This window comes from Nannobrachium achirus, assembly GCF_963921795.1.
Source record: "Nannobrachium achirus genome assembly, chromosome: 6".
Lineage (NCBI taxonomy): Eukaryota > Metazoa > Chordata > Actinopteri > Myctophiformes > Myctophidae > Nannobrachium > Nannobrachium achirus.
In genome coordinates, this window is record NC_137815.1 from 58,492,816 (window position 1) to 58,512,589 (window position 19,774).

Consider the following 19,774-nt stretch of genomic DNA (forward strand, 5'->3'; position numbering starts at 1 on the left):
CATTCCAATACTATCAAAGAACAAAAACTATAACGTTTGTGTAACATTTTGTATCCAACCTGGAAAACGGATCCCAAATGACATAGTATAATGACAAGATGACCGTAGCCGCTCTTAGGAACATAAGTGGATTTCAGATTTATTGGAAAAACAAGACTGCAGCACCATGAATCATAAGACCTGTACGTCTCAAATACAATATCGCAAGTCTACAGTGAAGTAGTACTAAAGTGAAAACCAAACAAACGGTCAAGTGGGGATAAAAGAACTGAATCAAATCAATGTTCATTAGAAAAGATGGAGGCTCGAGAGAGAAAACGTTTTGAGAAACATAGAAAGCTGGTAATCACATGGAATGATCCTGATCAGGAAGCTTTTGTCCCTCCCAAACGCTTGGATACATCTTTATAACGGATGAAGGACATACAAACTGTCCGTTTCGTTTCCCCTTCCAAAATGAAACGCTTATATTCTATACTGCAGGACAGACTCGGCTGATGCCAAATCCCAGGGGTTAACTTTGTGAGGGAGGAGGGGGAGGGGGCAAAAAAAGAAGAAAAAAAAGAAACATTGATTTGAGTTATGTTTTACATGTCAATATTTATGAAACATAGGTACCAAGACAACAGGTACACTTTTTAAAACTTTGTACAGATACTCATGTTGAAGATTTTACTTTCAAACATTACGTAACCTGTTTGCACAGTCCAACATGTCAGGAAACGCCAGGGGCAATTTCAAGTTACATTATGATTTCTTATTTTTCAGAATTTGTCCATTATTTTCTTCTTTAAATCGCTTATTCCATTGATTCCTTAATGATGTCGAAAGTCAATGATTAGCTTTGTGCAGAATGCAGTAATTTTGTTTCTCAGAAAATAAAGAAAGAAAAGACCAAAAATAACAAAAGGAGAGATCCATACAAGAAGTCCTGGCTCCTCTTAGGTCTGTACATTTCCCCTCACTGAGCCCACACACCACAGGTTTAGGGCTTGAGGAGCTATGCAGCCTCACGCAAACACTCTCTCGCTCACACTCACTCACGCACGCATGCACACATGCACTCAAACAAGGTCCTAAAAGCTTCCTGACTGTGTCCTTACTCCTGATCCCTGGAGAGGCGGGTGCTGGAACTGAGTGAGGGGGGCCCCGCGCTGCGGGTAATGTGGAGCTCCAGAGGCTGACAGGAGCCTGGAGCCTGCCTGCAGCACCGCCTGTCCAGGACTTCCCGTTTTCAGGCTCCGAGGCGCCTGCTGCTGGCTCAGTCTAGAGGTCTGTGTACCCAAGTCTGTTTTAGTCTGGCCATGGGTCCGAGGGCCTGGGCTGGGTGAGCCCACTAAGCCACTGCTGTTCAAGAGGTTAGCTTTTAAGTGGCTGTTGCTGTAGCCAGGGGCTCCGTCCATACTGCTGCTGCTCTGCTGGTGTAGAGAGCCCCCTGGTGGCCTGGAGTCTGAGGACGAGGAGGTGGGAGTCTGACTGGGGTAGGACGATGAGGGGGACTGGCCAGGGTGGGACGAGGAGAGCCGAGGGTAGAAGCTCTGGCCTGAGGAAGAGGGGGCGCCAGAGGGACTATATGAACCAAGGAATGGAGATGAGGAGCTCTGCTGGAGGAAGGATGGGCTGCCTGTCTGACCGTGGCTCTCTGACGACTGCACACAACCAAACAGAACACGCAGTTACCAAATCTGAACGATACTAAGCATAGTTAGTTCCAACCTCACATTGTGATTGGTTTCTAGGGAGTAAAGATATCTCCTGATAACAGCACTCTAACAAGTGGATGCATTATTTACCTTTGCATTCCAAACATAACTATTGATAATACATCTGTGGTAGGCCTATAATCGCATTGATACACTCAAGGTCATGATATTGGCACTGGTATGAATGATATTGGCATTTGGCACTGGTGCGCTGATCTACACTATGAGACCACACCAGTGCTGCAATATAAGACTCATGTATTTTTTTTTTAAATAGCAGCCTACACTGTTGTTCATGATTTCAAAACCTAAGCACTATTGTGTGAAAGTTGAAGTGAGGTTTAGCATGAGGCAGCCTACCTGGTGGCCATACACAGAGGGACTGTATCCGTGTGGACTCCTCATGGGAGAGGTTATGGTGCCTGTCTGGACATCGTATCGATCTCCATCTGTTAACCCATTTAGGCCTACGATTATTGACAGCTTTAACTGTTGAAAAATAGCAGATATACAAGCTCACAGCGCAGCACCGAGTGCCGCGCTGCGAGCTTGTAGATCTGCTATTTTTGAAAAATCATGATTTTTCTTTGCAAGCCTTTGAATATATCCATTTAAAAGCGAACATTTGTAACTCAAATATTTGCTTCTGGGGGGTCCCTGGAACAACATATTTTTAGATGGGGGTCCGTGGCTAAATACCTGTAATTTTGGGGGTCCTTGACATGAAAAAGTTTGAGAACCACTGATTTAGAGGAAGGATTTGGAAGTCGGGTCAAAGATCGGGTCAAAGATATTCAAAGACTTGCACACATTTTCAAGTTTTTTCAAAAAATAGCAGATCTACAAGCTCGCAGCGCGGCACTCGGTGCCGCGCTGTGAGCTTGTATATCTGCTGTCTGTATGCCACTCCCGCCACATCCCACATTGGCCATGCTTCGCGGGACTCTTAATGAAATTAGCTCATAAATAGCACCGCTCACTTCATGTGATTTCTTTCTTTACTACCCGTTATTGGTGAAGGAGCAATTCATAAGATATTAAGCTGCACTGGTAATGCTAAACTACCACATAAGATTAAACGTTCATAATATAAATGATAAAATGTGTCTGTGAATCCATGTCATACCAGGCTCCTTGTCTCCTGGCACCGAGCCATCCCCCCTTTTTAAAATGCGCTCCATCTTGATGCTGCCTCTCAGAACTCGTTCCCGGCCGGTCCAGGCTGGCCATTAGGAAAAAAATCAAAATAAAATGTCGGCCTTCGTTCCATTTTGGGGGCTGGGCGGCCAACAAAGTAAATCGTCACTGTCGGGCAGAAACCTCGTATCTCTTTCGCAAAGCAAAGCCCTGCTTCACCATACAAGGCCGTTGCACAAAAGTAGTGAAAACAGCAGATCTACAAGCACACAACGCCTCGCACCGCGAGGTGTTGTGTGCTTGTAGATCGGCTGTTTTCACTAGTTTAAATCATTTTTAAAATGATAAATACAAAACAAACGGTTTTGGACATACAAGGTTTCCACCTGACAACGACGAAATATAACTCATGTACAGTAATTGGCCCACTGGCTTGTCACTTGTCATGATCTGAAACGGCAAATCTTTGAGTAGCAGCAGCGCTATAGAGGGCGCGCAATGAGGGCCTCTCCAACTCTTTTTCCCGGGCTGAATCAGGGGCCCAGCCCTGGAGGGAGGGTTAGGCCTGCCAAACGTGGAATGGATCTACACCAGCATGCTGAGGAGGCGTAAGGTCCCATTGGCCAGGGATTCAGAGCCCCATTTCCTTGGGTTCAGGAGGAAACCAAACGGGAAACTGGACACCCGTTCTGCTGGTTTCGGGGTCTGGTCAGATTGGCCAGACCTTAATGACCTCTGTGTCCGTACTGGAGTGTCCCTACAATGGGTGGGGTCTGACTCTGGGACTGTGAGGGTCTCAGAGGACTTTATAACAGACCCCCTCATCCAGGTCAGGGCAACAGCCACCTGCTGGTCACAGTCACCTGCTAACAGCTACAGGTGCCAGACGTGCCCTCATGGATCAACACGTCCTTGTATGCATCTCCTTTGTGTGGACATAAATAAAAGGTTAAAGTGTGTGTGTGTGTGTGTGTGTGTGTGTGTGTGCGTGCGTGCGTGCGTGCGTGCGTGCGTGCGTGCGTGCGTGCGTGCGTGCGTGCGTTGGTGACGAAACTTTTTTGCATACATCGACTAAGCCCCTCCCCTTCATTAACATACGGTCGTCTGCATTTTTTACGCGCTGGGAAACCTACCTTAACGCCCTCATTAGCATAATGTATGCGAGCATAATGTATGCGCACCACGCCCACACGCATTTCCACACCACGCCCCGCCCCCATTTTGCATATGTCGACTAAGCTCCTCCCCTTCATTTACATACGGTCGCCTGCATTTTTTACGCGCTGGGAAATGCCACTTAACAGCCTCATTAGCATAATTTATGCGGACCACACCCACACGCATTTCCAAACCATGCCCCGCCCCCAATTTTTTTAAGTCGACTAAGCTCCTCCCCTTCATTTACATACGGCCGTCTGCATTTTTTACGTGCTGGGAAACACACCTTAACGCCCTCATTAGCATAATGTATGCGAGCATAATGTATGCGCACCACGCCCACACGCATTTCCACACCACGCCCCGCCCCCATTTTGCATATGTCGACTAAGCTCCTCCCCTTCATTTACATACGGTCGCCTGCATTTTTTACGCGCTGGGAAATGCCACTTAACAGCCTCATTAGCATAATTTATGCGGACCACACCCACACGCATTTCCAAACCATGCCCCGCCCCCAATTTTTTTAAGTCGACTAAGCTCCTCCCCTTCATTTACATACGGCCGTCTGCATTTTTTACGTGCTGGGAAACACACCTTAACGCCCTCATTAGCATAATGTATGCGAGCATAATGTATGCGCACCACGCCCACACGCATTTCCAAACCACGCCCCGCCCCCAATTTGCATATGTCGACTAAGCTCCTCCCCTTCATTTACATACGGCCGCCTGCATTTTTTACGCGCTGGGAAACGCCACTTAACAGCCTCATTAGCATAATTTATGCGGACCACACCCACACGCATTTCCAAACCATGCCCCGCCCCCAATTTTTTTAAGTCGACTAAACTCCTCCCCTTCATTTACATACGGTCGTCTGCTTTTTTTACGCGCTGGGAAACCTACCTTAACGCCCTCATTAGCATAATGTATGCGAGCATAATGTATGCGCACCACGCCCACACGCATTTCCAAACCACGCCCCGCCCCCAATTTGCATATGTCGACTAAGCTCCTCCCCTTCATTTACATACGGTCGCCTGCATTTTTTACGCGCTGGGAAACGCCACTTAACAGCCTCATTAGCATAATTTATGCGGACCACACCCACACGCATTTCCAAACCATGCCCCGCCCCCAATTTTTTTAAGTCGACTAAGCTCCTCCCCTTCATTTACATACGGCCGTCTGCATTTTTTACGTGCTGGGAAACACACCTTAACGCCCTCATTAGCATAATGTATGCGAGCATAATGTATGCGCACCACGCCCACACGCATTTCCAAACCACGCCCCGCCCCAAATTTGCATATGTCGACTAAGCTCCTCCCCTTCATTTACATACGGCCGTCTGCATTTTTTACGCGCTGGGAAACGCCACTTAACAGCCTCATTTGCATAATGTATGCGCACCACACCCACACGCATTTCCAAACCATGCCCCGCCCCCAATTTTTTTAAGTCGACTAAACTCCTCCCCTTCATTTACATACGGTCGTCTGCTTTTTTTACGCGCTGGGAAACCTACCTTAACGCCCTCATTAGCATAATGTATGCGAGCATAATGTATGCGCACCACGCCCACACGCATTTCCAAACCACGCCCCGCCCCAAATTTGCATATGTCGACTAAGCTCCTCCCCTTCATTTACATACGGCCGTCTGCATTTTTTACGCGCTGGGAAACGCCACTTAACAGCCTCATTTGCATAATGTATGCGCACCACACCCACACGCATTTCCAAACCATGCCCCGCCCCCAATTTTTTTAAGTCGACTAAACTCCTCCCCTTCATTTACATACGGTCGTCTGCTTTTTTTACGCGCTGGGAAACCTACCTTAACGCCCTCATTAGCATAATGTATACGAGGTTTCGATAGTAACTGCGACCTGACGGTTTAATCCATTATATGTAATTCATTCATTGGCGGATATCAACAATCAAGTGTAGCCGTGAAAAAGAGCGGGTCTCGGCCTTCTCTGCATGTTTGGAAGTAGATTCTGTGACAAAGCCGTTTCTTTGCATTAGCAATGAATGGAGAATACATGCTCTACCAGTAAGACTCCCTAATCGGGAGATAAGCGACCGTAGGTCACTTATCTCCACAAATAGGGCAAAAATGTGTTTTTCCAAAAACTTCCTGATCCATGTTGATGACATGAGTGTAGACATACTGTGTAGTGATTTTCGTGATTTTAGGGCAAAAACTGTAGGAGCAGTGGCCAAAAATGTGTTTTAAAAATCGGCCTGTAGGTGGTGCTAGAAGAGGGCCATGTGAGAAATGAGGGGTGGGGTGTCCGCGTTGCCTTGGCGGACGAATAGGTACCGGCCCCGGCTCTCCCGGACGCTCCTAGCCCGAGTTACGGCATTTTATGTGAGCTGCAGTGGCAGGGGGTCCTCCACTGGGGGCGCCACCACTTTTGCATCCGTTCTGGAGCACCAGGAGTGGGTGGTCCCCGGGAATTCCCCGTGAGCAGCCCCGTTGGGGTGGTCATTTGGTAATTTTTGCACATGTGCTCATTTTTTACACTTGGGGGTCCCCGAGGGAGCTGGGGGTCCCTGGAGCTCTGGGGGTCCTTGGAGGTTGTAGTTTGGCAGGTAAGGAGTGTGTGTGCAAAAGGGGGCATGGATCGGGGCAACGGTTGCGGAGATATGAGCAGGGCAAAAGTGTGACGTGTGACGTGAGTCACGGAGGGAACTTTTTTTACACCAGGGGGTCCCCCAGGGACTTGGGGGTCCCTGGAGCTCCGGGGGTCCTTGGAGGTTGTAGTTTGGCAGGCAAGGAGTGTGTGTGCAAAAGCTGGCATGGATCGGGGCAACGGTTGCCGAGATATGAGCAGGGCAAAACGTGTGTGACGGACGGACGGACAGACGGACACCTGGTGGAGCTTTCCGTAGTAAGTGCGACCTACGGTCGCAATGATGCTGGCAGCCGAGTTGCATGATGGGATATGTAGTGTTTTCACTCACCAGCCGCTACCGCGGCACCTGTTCACCTGGTAACCATGGCAACCAGGTAAGACGTCCCCACACGTCTTCACAGGGAGTCAGCGTCCATTAACCTTTGACCCTAAGACTCCTGTGGACGTCTCAAGGAAAAAGTGGTTTCCATTGTGTGGTAAAAGGCTGGAGCGGGATTTGCGCCAATCAGTAAGTATCACTATGTTATTATACCCACCAACTACATGCAAATACAATTTGCATGTCATTAGGGCTGAGGGAAACCAACCCATTTCAGCGGAGGACACATAGACCACGCCTACTTCCTTAATAACTAGACCAGGTCAACCTGGTTGTGCCAGACCCCCTGTCTGTCATCATCATTTATGACATCATGCCTTTTGTAGGCATGTCATCATCATGTCATCATCATATATACCCTTTATATAGAAAAGGGACAGACCGACATTTGCTTATGTAGGCCTACCCATTTCATGGGTCTGGCAAAAACGACAGCAATGCACAATGTTGTCTATATAGTTCATACTACACAGCAAAAGACCATGATACCCTATTAATAACAATAACTAAAAACACAAAAGAACTATAAATAATAAATGTGTTCCTATATATTTTTTAATATATATATATATATATATATATATATATAGCTTTTTTTCTGTTTCTTTTTTTAAAATCTTTTTCTTTTACCATTCTCCCTTTTTTATTTTCCTTTTCAATCCTTCTTGAACTGTTCTCTACAAGATATCATATCCTTATGATACAATTCTAGAGTAAAAGATAAAGATATTATTTAATATCTTCAATTTAAAAGGGAAAAACATTTATGATTGCCAGACCCATGAAATGGGTAGGCCTACATAAGCAAATGTCGGTCTGTCTGTCTGTCCTGGTTTTCTATATAAAGGGTATATATGATGATGACATGATGATGACATGCCTACAAAAGGCATGATGTCATAAATGATGATGACAGACAGGGGGTCTGGCACAACCAGGTTGACCTGGTCTAGTTATTTAAAGAAAAGGCTTGAAAATCAAAGTCCACAGTATATCATACTCCCTAAATAATTTTGCACCGCTCACTTCGCACGGGTGCGATTTTTTAATATGCTAAAGGGACAGAATCGTTTTTTGTTTTTGTTTTTCACTCTTTTTTTCCTCTATTTTTTACATTTATTTGCAGCTACATGTAATTCAAATGGTTTATTTACAAGTCCATTTCACCACACAAAAGACAAGCCGTTTCCTCCTTTTATCCTCCTAACTTCCAATCCGGGGTTGGTTCATTCATAATGTCGTCATCATCATCATCATCATCATCATCATCATCATCATCATCAACATGTGTCAGAGAAAGCAAAGATGGGCCGCCGGCCACAGGCCGGCGGCCCATCTTTGCTTTCTCTGACACATAGAACCTATCTCCCTTAATTGACACTAGCTGCCATGGCAGCTACGCTAGAAAACCCAAACCACGTAACCAATCAAGCCAGCCATGGCCCCCCAGCCCATGGGATACATTCTCCTGGCTCATAGGACGGCAGCCGGTTGGCTCTCCCCAATCACCTGACCAGGAAGTGTTCTCTCTCCTAGAAGCAGACGCATGAGTTGAGTGTTGCTTCAAACTATGTCAAGGGATGTATATATATAGATGTCACATTGCTCTGTTCAATTGCTCTTTAAACAACTTGGGACAACATGAGACGACGCTGTGTACATTTGGACACAAGACGTGGGTCAACGTGCCTCGTGAGGAGAGGAGGAGAGGAGAGGAGAGGAGAGGAGGTGATGCACCATGGTGTCATGAACTTCAAACAGAAGCAGCGCGAGGAACAGGCAGAACCAGACGGCACTGAGTGCTGTAATGCTTTGTCACAAAGATTGTATTTAGTTATAATATTCTAAATGAACTAAGCCAGTGGTTCTCAACCCTTTTACACCAAGTACCACCTCAGAGAAGAAAAAAATAGCAGATATACAAGCTCACAGCGCGGCACCGAGTGCCGCGCTGCGAGCTTGTAGATCTGCTATTTTGGGGGGGAAAAAACGTGAAAATTTGAATTTTGACCCGATTCTATAAGTGTCTTTTGAATCTTTCTAAGATTTTTGGAAAAAACCTATGTTTCTATGTCAGCAATCTGGCCAGCCATCGTCAAAGAAAAGGTCCTTTTCACTTAACTGGAGCTCAGTTAGTCTGTTCTTGAGAGACTACTATGTCAGTGGTGCTCAAACCTTTTCATGTGAAGGACCCCCAAAATGATAGTTATTTGGCCACGGACCACCATTTCAAAATATCTAGTTCCAGGGACCCCCCAGAAACACAATTTGAGTTACAAACGTTCGCTTTGAAAATACATATATTCAAAGATTTGCACACATTTTCACGACTTTTTCAAAAATAGCAGATCTGCAAGCTCACAACGCCTCTGTGAGCTTGTAGCTCGGCTATTTTTGGCTAAAGTTCTCAGAATAAGGACACTAGGGTTAGAGTGGTTAATATAAAAAAGGAGAAAAAGGTTTCTAACACACAAAGATTTGGAGGACCCCCTATGGTAACTCTGAGGATCCCCTAGGGGTCCCGGACCCCCTGTTGAAGACCCCTGTGTTAAATGTTGCTGTTGTGCTGTGTTGCAGGGTGTTATGTGTCCTGTGTTAAATGTTGCTGTTGTGCTGTGTTGCAGGGTGACCTACGTGTTCTATGAGCAGTACCTGACCATCGTGCAGGAGGGCCTGTTCAACATCTCGCTGTGCCTGCTGCCCACCTTCGTGGTGTGCTGCCTCCTGCTGGGCATGGACCTGCGCAGCGGCGCGCTCATAGTATTTCTTAATAAATAAAGTATCACAAGGGCAGTTTTCAAAATACATTACCATCATGATTATTTTATTATCAAAATGCATTACATCTCTTCTGCTTCTTAAATCTTTTGGAGGGGTGGGGGGTTGTGGTTGAAATAGTTACTATGCTTTGTGTAAAAAATAAAACAAACCAACAAAATAAAGAAGGAAAAAAAATGCAGCGCCTGGTTTTTCAAGAGACTCCGGAAGTAGAAGTTAAAACAGGAACAGACTGATTAGCTCCCAACCACCCATCCATGTGGTCACTCAAGACCCCCCAAAAAAGAACAAAAAGAAAAGAAAGCAAATATCATGCAGTAAATTTAGTGTACTATATTTTTCTCCGTACAAGTTTCTATAACACATTTCTTTCTATACAAGTACACATATACATGTTGTTGTATTTGTGTAATTTTAGCTTGTATTTCTTTCATTTTAAGGTGCTGGTTAATTTTGTGTCTATATATTTTTTAAGTCTTCTTTCAAAACATTCATGTAACATGTGAGTACCCTTCTGTCTGTTGGTCAAGGAAGCATGGTGGAAGGGTGGGGGGCAAGAAATGACCAGCGTCTCGGTTCATAACTTCATAAGCCTTCCCAGTAGCCCAGTGCTCATCCTGGGTCATGACAAGTTAAAACGGTAAAAACGTCTGGTCCAAATGAGCTACAAATAATGCTCTGCGTTCCAACTCTCGTGACGAGCTGGCAACAGCATTGGTATGAGGTCCCACTGCAGTGGTTGTGGCACATGACTCCATATAACTGGACTTGTTTCTCTCGTATTCTTTTTCCTTTATTAGAATTCAGTTGGTGAGGAGAGGACCCTAGTAAAAACTAAACAGGGCTTACAGCATTCTGTGGAAAGGGAAACTTTATGAAGCAGCACTTGCGTAAAAATACAAAAACAAAAAAACAAAAAACAAGAAAATAGAACACAGCAGCTTTTTCTAGTTGTATATACCATCCACACCATCCCCAGAGATCTCCCTCCCCCATTTCTTAGGTGGTATACGGAATGCAAGATTGATCAGAAGGAAAAAAGAAAAGGGCGAAAAAAGAAAAACATATATATTTATATATATCTTTTCTCAATAAAGTTTCAAAAAGAAAAAAAAATCCTACAGGATTCAAGACAGGAGACAAACCCAACAGAGTAAAGAAATAATGTCAGATTCTTAGCTTCTCTTTTTGTTCCGGCATTCCAATACTATCAAAGAACAAAAACTATAACGTTTGTGTAACATTTTGTATCCAACCTGGAAAACGGATCCCAAATGACATAGTATAATGACAAGATGACCGTAGCCGCTCTTAGGAACATAAGTGGATTTCAGATTTATTGGAAAAACAAGACTGCAGCACCATGAATCATAAGACCTGTACGTCTCAAATACAATATCGCAAGTCTACAGTGAAGTAGTACTAAAGTGAAAACCAAACAAACGGTCAAGTGGGGATAAAAGAACTGAATCAAATCAATGTTCATTAGAAAAGATGGAGGCTCGAGAGAGAAAACGTTTTGAGAAACATAGAAAGCTGGTAATCACATGGAATGATCCTGATCAGGAAGCTTTTGTCCCTCCCAAACGCTTGGATACATCTTTATAACGGATGAAGGACATACAAACTGTCCGTTTCGTTTCCCCTTCCAAAATGAAACGCTTATATTCTATACTGCAGGACAGACTCGGCTGATGCCAAATCCCAGGGGTTAACTTTGTGAGGGAGGAGGGGGAGGGGGCAAAAAAAGAAGAAAAAAAAGAAACATTGATTTGAGTTATGTTTTACATGTCAATATTTATGAAACATAGGTACCAAGACAACAGGTACACTTTTTAAAACTTTGTACAGATACTCATGTTGAAGATTTTACTTTCAAACATTACGTAACCTGTTTGCACAGTCCAACATGTCAGGAAACGCCAGGGGCAATTTCAAGTTACATTATGATTTCTTATTTTTCAGAATTTGTCCATTATTTTCTTCTTTAAATCGCTTATTCCATTGATTCCTTAATGATGTCGAAAGTCAATGATTAGCTTTGTGCAGAATGCAGTAATTTTGTTTCTCAGAAAATAAAGAAAGAAAAGACCAAAAATAACAAAAGGAGAGATCCATACAAGAAGTCCTGGCTCCTCTTAGGTCTGTACATTTCCCCTCACTGAGCCCACACACCACAGGTTTAGGGCTTGAGGAGCTATGCAGCCTCACGCAAACACTCTCTCGCTCACACTCACTCACGCACGCATGCACACATGCACTCAAACAAGGTCCTAAAAGCTTCCTGACTGTGTCCTTACTCCTGATCCCTGGAGAGGCGGGTGCTGGAACTGAGTGAGGGGGGCCCCGCGCTGCGGGTAATGTGGAGCTCCAGAGGCTGACAGGAGCCTGGAGCCTGCCTGCAGCACCGCCTGTCCAGGACTTCCCGTTTTCAGGCTCCGAGGCGCCTGCTGCTGGCTCAGTCTAGAGGTCTGTGTACCCAAGTCTGTTTTAGTCTGGCCATGGGTCCGAGGGCCTGGGCTGGGTGAGCCCACTAAGCCACTGCTGTTCAAGAGGTTAGCTTTTAAGTGGCTGTTGCTGTAGCCAGGGGCTCCGTCCATACTGCTGCTGCTCTGCTGGTGTAGAGAGCCCCCTGGTGGCCTGGAGTCTGAGGACGAGGAGGTGGGAGTCTGACTGGGGTAGGACGATGAGGGGGACTGGCCAGGGTGGGACGAGGAGAGCCGAGGGTAGAAGCTCTGGCCTGAGGAAGAGGGGGCGCCAGAGGGACTATATGAACCAAGGAATGGAGATGAGGAGCTCTGCTGGAGGAAGGATGGGCTGCCTGTCTGACCGTGGCTCTCTGACGACTGCACACAACCAAACAGAACACGCAGTTACCAAATCTGAACGATACTAAGCATAGTTAGTTCCAACCTCACATTGTGATTGGTTTCTAGGGAGTAAAGATATCTCCTGATAACAGCACTCTAACAAGTGGATGCATTATTTACCTTTGCATTCCAAACATAACTATTGATAATACATCTGTGGTAGGCCTATAATCGCATTGATACACTCAAGGTCATGATATTGGCACTGGTATGAATGATATTGGCATTTGGCACTGGTGCGCTGATCTACACTATGAGACCACACCAGTGCTGCAATATAAGACTCATGTATTTTTTTTTTAAATAGCAGCCTACACTGTTGTTCATGATTTCAAAACCTAAGCACTATTGTGTGAAAGTTGAAGTGAGGTTTAGCATGAGGCAGCCTACCTGGTGGCCATACACAGAGGGACTGTATCCGTGTGGACTCCTCATGGGAGAGGTTATGGTGCCTGTCTGGACATCGTATCGATCTCCATCTGTTAACCCATTTAGGCCTACGATTATTGACAGCTTTAACTGTTGAAAAATAGCAGATATACAAGCTCACAGCGCGGCACCGAGTGCCGCGCTGCGAGCTTGTAGATCTGCTATTTTTGAAAAATCATGATTTTTCTTTGCAAGCCTTTGAATATATCCATTTAAAAGCGAACATTTGTAACTCAAATATTTGCTTCTGGGGGGTCCCTGGAACAACATATTTTTAGATGGGGGTCCGTGGCTAAATACCTGTAATTTTGGGGGTCCTTGACATGAAAAAGTTTGAGAACCACTGATTTAGAGGAAGGATTTGGAAGTCGGGTCAAAGATCGGGTCAAAGATATTCAAAGACTTGCACACATTTTCAAGTTTTTTCAAAAAATAGCAGATCTACAAGCTCGCAGCGCGGCACTCGGTGCCGCGCTGTGAGCTTGTATATCTGCTGTCTGTATGCCACTCCCGCCACATCCCACATTGGCCATGCTTCGCGGGACTCTTAATGAAATTAGCTCATAAATAGCACCGCTCACTTCATGTGATTTCTTTCTTTACTACCCGTTATTGGTGAAGGAGCAATTCATAAGATATTAAGCTGCACTGGTAATGCTAAACTACCACATAAGATTAAACGTTCATAATATAAATGATAAAATGTGTCTGTGAATCCATGTCATACCAGGCTCCTTGTCTCCTGGCACCGAGCCATCCCCCCTTTTTAAAATGCGCTCCATCTTGATGCTGCCTCTCAGAACTCGTTCCCGGCCGGTCCAGGCTGGCCATTAGGAAAAAAATCAAAATAAAATGTCGGCCTTCGTTCCATTTTGGGGGCTGGGCGGCCAACAAAGTAAATCGTCACTGTCGGGCAGAAACCTCGTATCTCTTTCGCAAAGCAAAGCCCTGCTTCACCATACAAGGCCGTTGCACAAAAGTAGTGAAAACAGCAGATCTACAAGCACACAACGCCTCGCACCGCGAGGTGTTGTGTGCTTGTAGATCGGCTGTTTTCACTAGTTTAAATCATTTTTAAAATGATAAATACAAAACAAACGGTTTTGGACATACAAGGTTTCCACCTGACAACGACGAAATATAACTCATGTACAGTAATTGGCCCACTGGCTTGTCACTTGTCATGATCTGAAACGGCAAATCTTTGAGTAGCAGCAGCGCTATAGAGGGCGCGCAATGAGGGCCTCTCCAACTCTTTTTCCCGGGCTGAATCAGGGGCCCAGCCCTGGAGGGAGGGTTAGGCCTGCCAAACGTGGAATGGATCTACACCAGCATGCTGAGGAGGCGTAAGGTCCCATTGGCCAGGGATTCAGAGCCCCATTTCCTTGGGTTCAGGAGGAAACCAAACGGGAAACTGGACACCCGTTCTGCTGGTTTCGGGGTCTGGTCAGATTGGCCAGACCTTAATGACCTCTGTGTCCGTACTGGAGTGTCCCTACAATGGGTGGGGTCTGACTCTGGGACTGTGAGGGTCTCAGAGGACTTTATAACAGACCCCCTCATCCAGGTCAGGGCAACAGCCACCTGCTGGTCACAGTCACCTGCTAACAGCTACAGGTGCCAGACGTGCCCTCATGGATCAACACGTCCTTGTATGCATCTCCTTTGTGTGGACATAAATAAAAGGTTAAAGTGTGTGTGTGTGTGTGTGTGTGTGTGTGTGTGCGTGCGTGCGTGCGTGCGTGCGTGCGTGCGTGCGTGCGTGCGTGCGTGCGTGCGTTGGTGACGAAACTTTTTTGCATACATCGACTAAGCCCCTCCCCTTCATTAACATACGGTCGTCTGCATTTTTTACGCGCTGGGAAACCTACCTTAACGCCCTCATTAGCATAATGTATGCGAGCATAATGTATGCGCACCACGCCCACACGCATTTCCACACCACGCCCCGCCCCCATTTTGCATATGTCGACTAAGCTCCTCCCCTTCATTTACATACGGTCGCCTGCATTTTTTACGCGCTGGGAAATGCCACTTAACAGCCTCATTAGCATAATTTATGCGGACCACACCCACACGCATTTCCAAACCATGCCCCGCCCCCAATTTTTTTAAGTCGACTAAGCTCCTCCCCTTCATTTACATACGGCCGTCTGCATTTTTTACGTGCTGGGAAACACACCTTAACGCCCTCATTAGCATAATGTATGCGAGCATAATGTATGCGCACCACGCCCACACGCATTTCCACACCACGCCCCGCCCCCATTTTGCATATGTCGACTAAGCTCCTCCCCTTCATTTACATACGGTCGCCTGCATTTTTTACGCGCTGGGAAATGCCACTTAACAGCCTCATTAGCATAATTTATGCGGACCACACCCACACGCATTTCCAAACCATGCCCCGCCCCCAATTTTTTTAAGTCGACTAAGCTCCTCCCCTTCATTTACATACGGCCGTCTGCATTTTTTACGTGCTGGGAAACACACCTTAACGCCCTCATTAGCATAATGTATGCGAGCATAATGTATGCGCACCACGCCCACACGCATTTCCAAACCACGCCCCGCCCCCAATTTGCATATGTCGACTAAGCTCCTCCCCTTCATTTACATACGGCCGCCTGCATTTTTTACGCGCTGGGAAACGCCACTTAACAGCCTCATTAGCATAATTTATGCGGACCACACCCACACGCATTTCCAAACCATGCCCCGCCCCCAATTTTTTTAAGTCGACTAAACTCCTCCCCTTCATTTACATACGGTCGTCTGCTTTTTTTACGCGCTGGGAAACCTACCTTAACGCCCTCATTAGCATAATGTATGCGAGCATAATGTATGCGCACCACGCCCACACGCATTTCCAAACCACGCCCCGCCCCCAATTTGCATATGTCGACTAAGCTCCTCCCCTTCATTTACATACGGTCGCCTGCATTTTTTACGCGCTGGGAAACGCCACTTAACAGCCTCATTAGCATAATTTATGCGGACCACACCCACACGCATTTCCAAACCATGCCCCGCCCCCAATTTTTTTAAGTCGACTAAGCTCCTCCCCTTCATTTACATACGGCCGTCTGCATTTTTTACGTGCTGGGAAACACACCTTAACGCCCTCATTAGCATAATGTATGCGAGCATAATGTATGCGCACCACGCCCACACGCATTTCCAAACCACGCCCCGCCCCAAATTTGCATATGTCGACTAAGCTCCTCCCCTTCATTTACATACGGCCGTCTGCATTTTTTACGCGCTGGGAAACGCCACTTAACAGCCTCATTTGCATAATGTATGCGCACCACACCCACACGCATTTCCAAACCATGCCCCGCCCCCAATTTTTTTAAGTCGACTAAACTCCTCCCCTTCATTTACATACGGTCGTCTGCTTTTTTTACGCGCTGGGAAACCTACCTTAACGCCCTCATTAGCATAATGTATGCGAGCATAATGTATGCGCACCACGCCCACACGCATTTCCAAACCACGCCCCGCCCCAAATTTGCATATGTCGACTAAGCTCCTCCCCTTCATTTACATACGGCCGTCTGCATTTTTTACGCGCTGGGAAACGCCACTTAACAGCCTCATTTGCATAATGTATGCGCACCACACCCACACGCATTTCCAAACCATGCCCCGCCCCCAATTTTTTTAAGTCGACTAAACTCCTCCCCTTCATTTACATACGGTCGTCTGCTTTTTTTACGCGCTGGGAAACCTACCTTAACGCCCTCATTAGCATAATGTATACGAGGTTTCGATAGTAACTGCGACCTGACGGTTTAATCCATTATATGTAATTCATTCATTGGCGGATATCAACAATCAAGTGTAGCCGTGAAAAAGAGCGGGTCTCGGCCTTCTCTGCATGTTTGGAAGTAGATTCTGTGACAAAGCCGTTTCTTTGCATTAGCAATGAATGGAGAATACATGCTCTACCAGTAAGACTCCCTAATCGGGAGATAAGCGACCGTAGGTCACTTATCTCCACAAATAGGGCAAAAATGTGTTTTTCCAAAAACTTCCTGATCCATGTTGATGACATGAGTGTAGACATACTGTGTAGTGATTTTCGTGATTTTAGGGCAAAAACTGTAGGAGCAGTGGCCAAAAATGTGTTTTAAAAATCGGCCTGTAGGTGGTGCTAGAAGAGGGCCATGTGAGAAATGAGGGGTGGGGTGTCCGCGTTGCCTTGGCGGACGAATAGGTACCGGCCCCGGCTCTCCCGGACGCTCCTAGCCCGAGTTACGGCATTTTATGTGAGCTGCAGTGGCAGGGGGTCCTCCACTGGGGGCGCCACCACTTTTGCATCCGTTCTGGAGCACCAGGAGTGGGTGGTCCCCGGGAATTCCCCGTGAGCAGCCCCGTTGGGGTGGTCATTTGGTAATTTTTGCACATGTGCTCATTTTTTACACTTGGGGGTCCCCGAGGGAGCTGGGGGTCCCTGGAGCTCTGGGGGTCCTTGGAGGTTGTAGTTTGGCAGGTAAGGAGTGTGTGTGCAAAAGGGGGCATGGATCGGGGCAACGGTTGCGGAGATATGAGCAGGGCAAAAGTGTGACGTGTGACGTGAGTCACGGAGGGAACTTTTTTTACACCAGGGGGTCCCCCAGGGACTTGGGGGTCCCTGGAGCTCCGGGGGTCCTTGGAGGTTGTAGTTTGGCAGGCAAGGAGTGTGTGTGCAAAAGCTGGCATGGATCGGGGCAACGGTTGCCGAGATATGAGCAGGGCAAAACGTGTGTGACGGACGGACGGACAGACGGACACCTGGTGGAGCTTTCCGTAGTAAGTGCGACCTACGGTCGCAATGATGCTGGCAGCCGAGTTGCATGATGGGATATGTAGTGTTTTCACTCACCAGCCGCTACCGCGGCACCTGTTCACCTGGTAACCATGGCAACCAGGTAAGACGTCCCCACACGTCTTCACAGGGAGTCAGCGTCCATTAACCTTTGACCCTAAGACTCCTGTGGACGTCTCAAGGAAAAAGTGGTTTCCATTGTGTGGTAAAAGGCTGGAGCGGGATTTGCGCCAATCAGTAAGTATCACTATGTTATTATACCCACCAACTACATGCAAATACAATTTGCATGTCATTAGGGCTGAGGGAAACCAACCCATTTCAGCGGAGGACACATAGACCACGCCTACTTCCTTAATAACTAGACCAGGTCAACCTGGTTGTGCCAGACCCCCTGTCTGTCATCATCATTTATGACATCATGCCTTTTGTAGGCATGTCATCATCATGTCATCATCATATATACCCTTTATATAGAAAAGGGACAGACCGACATTTGCTTATGTAGGCCTACCCATTTCATGGGTCTGGCAAAAACGACAGCAATGCACAATGTTGTCTATATAGTTCATACTACACAGCAAAAGACCATGATACCCTATTAATAACAATAACTAAAAACACAAAAGAACTATAAATAATAAATGTGTTCCTATATATTTTTTAATATATATATATATATATATATATATATATAGCTTTTTTTCTGTTTCTTTTTTTAAAATCTTTTTCTTTTACCATTCTCCCTTTTTTATTTTCCTTTTCAATCCTTCTTGAACTGTTCTCTACAAGATATCATATCCTTATGATACAATTCTAGAGTAAAAGATAAAGATATTATTTAATATCTTCAATTTAAAAGGGAAAAACATTTATGATTGCCAGACCCATGAAATGGGTAGGCCTACATAAGCAAATGTCGGTCTGTCTGTCTGTCCTGGTTTTCTATATAAAGGGTATATATGATGATGACATGATGATGACATGCCTACAAAAGGCATGATGTCATAAATGATGATGACAGACAGGGGGTCTGGCACAACCAGGTTGACCTGGTCTAGTTATTTAAAGAAAAGGCTTGAAAATCAAAGTCCACAGTATATCATACTCCCTAAATAATTTTGCACCGCTCACTTCGCACGGGTGCGATTTTTTAATATGCTAAAGGGACAGAATCGTTTTTTGTTTTTGTTTTTCACTCTTTTTTTCCTCTATTTTTTACATTTATTTGCAGCTACATGTAATTCAAATGGTTTATTTACAAGTCCATTTCACCACACAAAAGACAAGCCGTTTCCTCCTTTTATCCTCCTAACTTCCAATCCGGGGTTGGTTCATTCATAATGTCGTCATCATCATCATCATCATCATCATCATCATCATCATCATCAACATGTGTCAGAGAAAGCAAAGATGGGCCGCCGGCCACAGGCCGGCGGCCCATCTTTGCTTTCTCTGACACATAGAACCTATCTCCCTTAATTGACACTAGCTGCCATGGCAGCTACGCTAGAAAACCCAAACCACGTAACCAATCAAGCCAGCCATGGCCCCCCAGCCCATGGGATACATTCTCCTGGCTCATAGGACGGCAGCCGGTTGGCTCTCCCCAATCACCTGACCAGGAAGTGTTCTCTCTCCTAGAAGCAGACGCATGAGTTGAGTGTTGCTTCAAACTATGTCAAGGGATGTATATATATAGATGTCACATTGCTCTGTTCAATTGCTCTTTAAACAACTTGGGACAACATGAGACGACGCTGTGTACATTTGGACACAAGACGTGGGTCAACGTGCCTCGTGAGGAGAGGAGGAGAGGAGAGGAGAGGAGAGGAGGTGATGCACCATGGTGTCATGAACT

The 19,774-nt window shown here is 46.0% G+C and overlaps 2 protein-coding genes across 2 annotated transcripts; both read right to left on the reverse strand.

The window, feature by feature from the left end:
• Window positions 1-1,076: 1,076 nt before the first annotated feature.
• LOC308287198 (histone-lysine N-methyltransferase SETD5-like) lies at window positions 1,077-2,894 on the reverse strand (the record flags this gene model as incomplete). Its single annotated transcript, XM_080728316.1, has 3 exons — window positions 2,830-2,894; window positions 2,064-2,152; window positions 1,077-1,649 (listed from the first exon to the last, which is right to left on the reverse strand). The coding sequence occupies exons 1-3, from the start codon at window positions 2,882-2,884 to the stop codon at window positions 1,077-1,079; spliced, it is 717 nt and encodes a 238-aa protein (XP_080584442.1). The 5' UTR covers window positions 2,885-2,894.
• Window positions 2,895-12,074: 9,180 nt separating this feature from the next.
• On the reverse strand, window positions 12,075-13,892 carry LOC308287199 (histone-lysine N-methyltransferase SETD5-like; the record flags this gene model as incomplete). Its single annotated transcript, XM_080728317.1, has 3 exons — window positions 13,828-13,892; window positions 13,062-13,150; window positions 12,075-12,647 (listed from the first exon to the last, which is right to left on the reverse strand). Exons 1-3 carry the CDS (start codon window positions 13,880-13,882, stop codon window positions 12,075-12,077), a joined length of 717 nt encoding a protein of 238 aa, XP_080584443.1. The 5' UTR covers window positions 13,883-13,892.
• Between the last annotated feature and the right edge of the window lie 5,882 nt (window positions 13,893-19,774).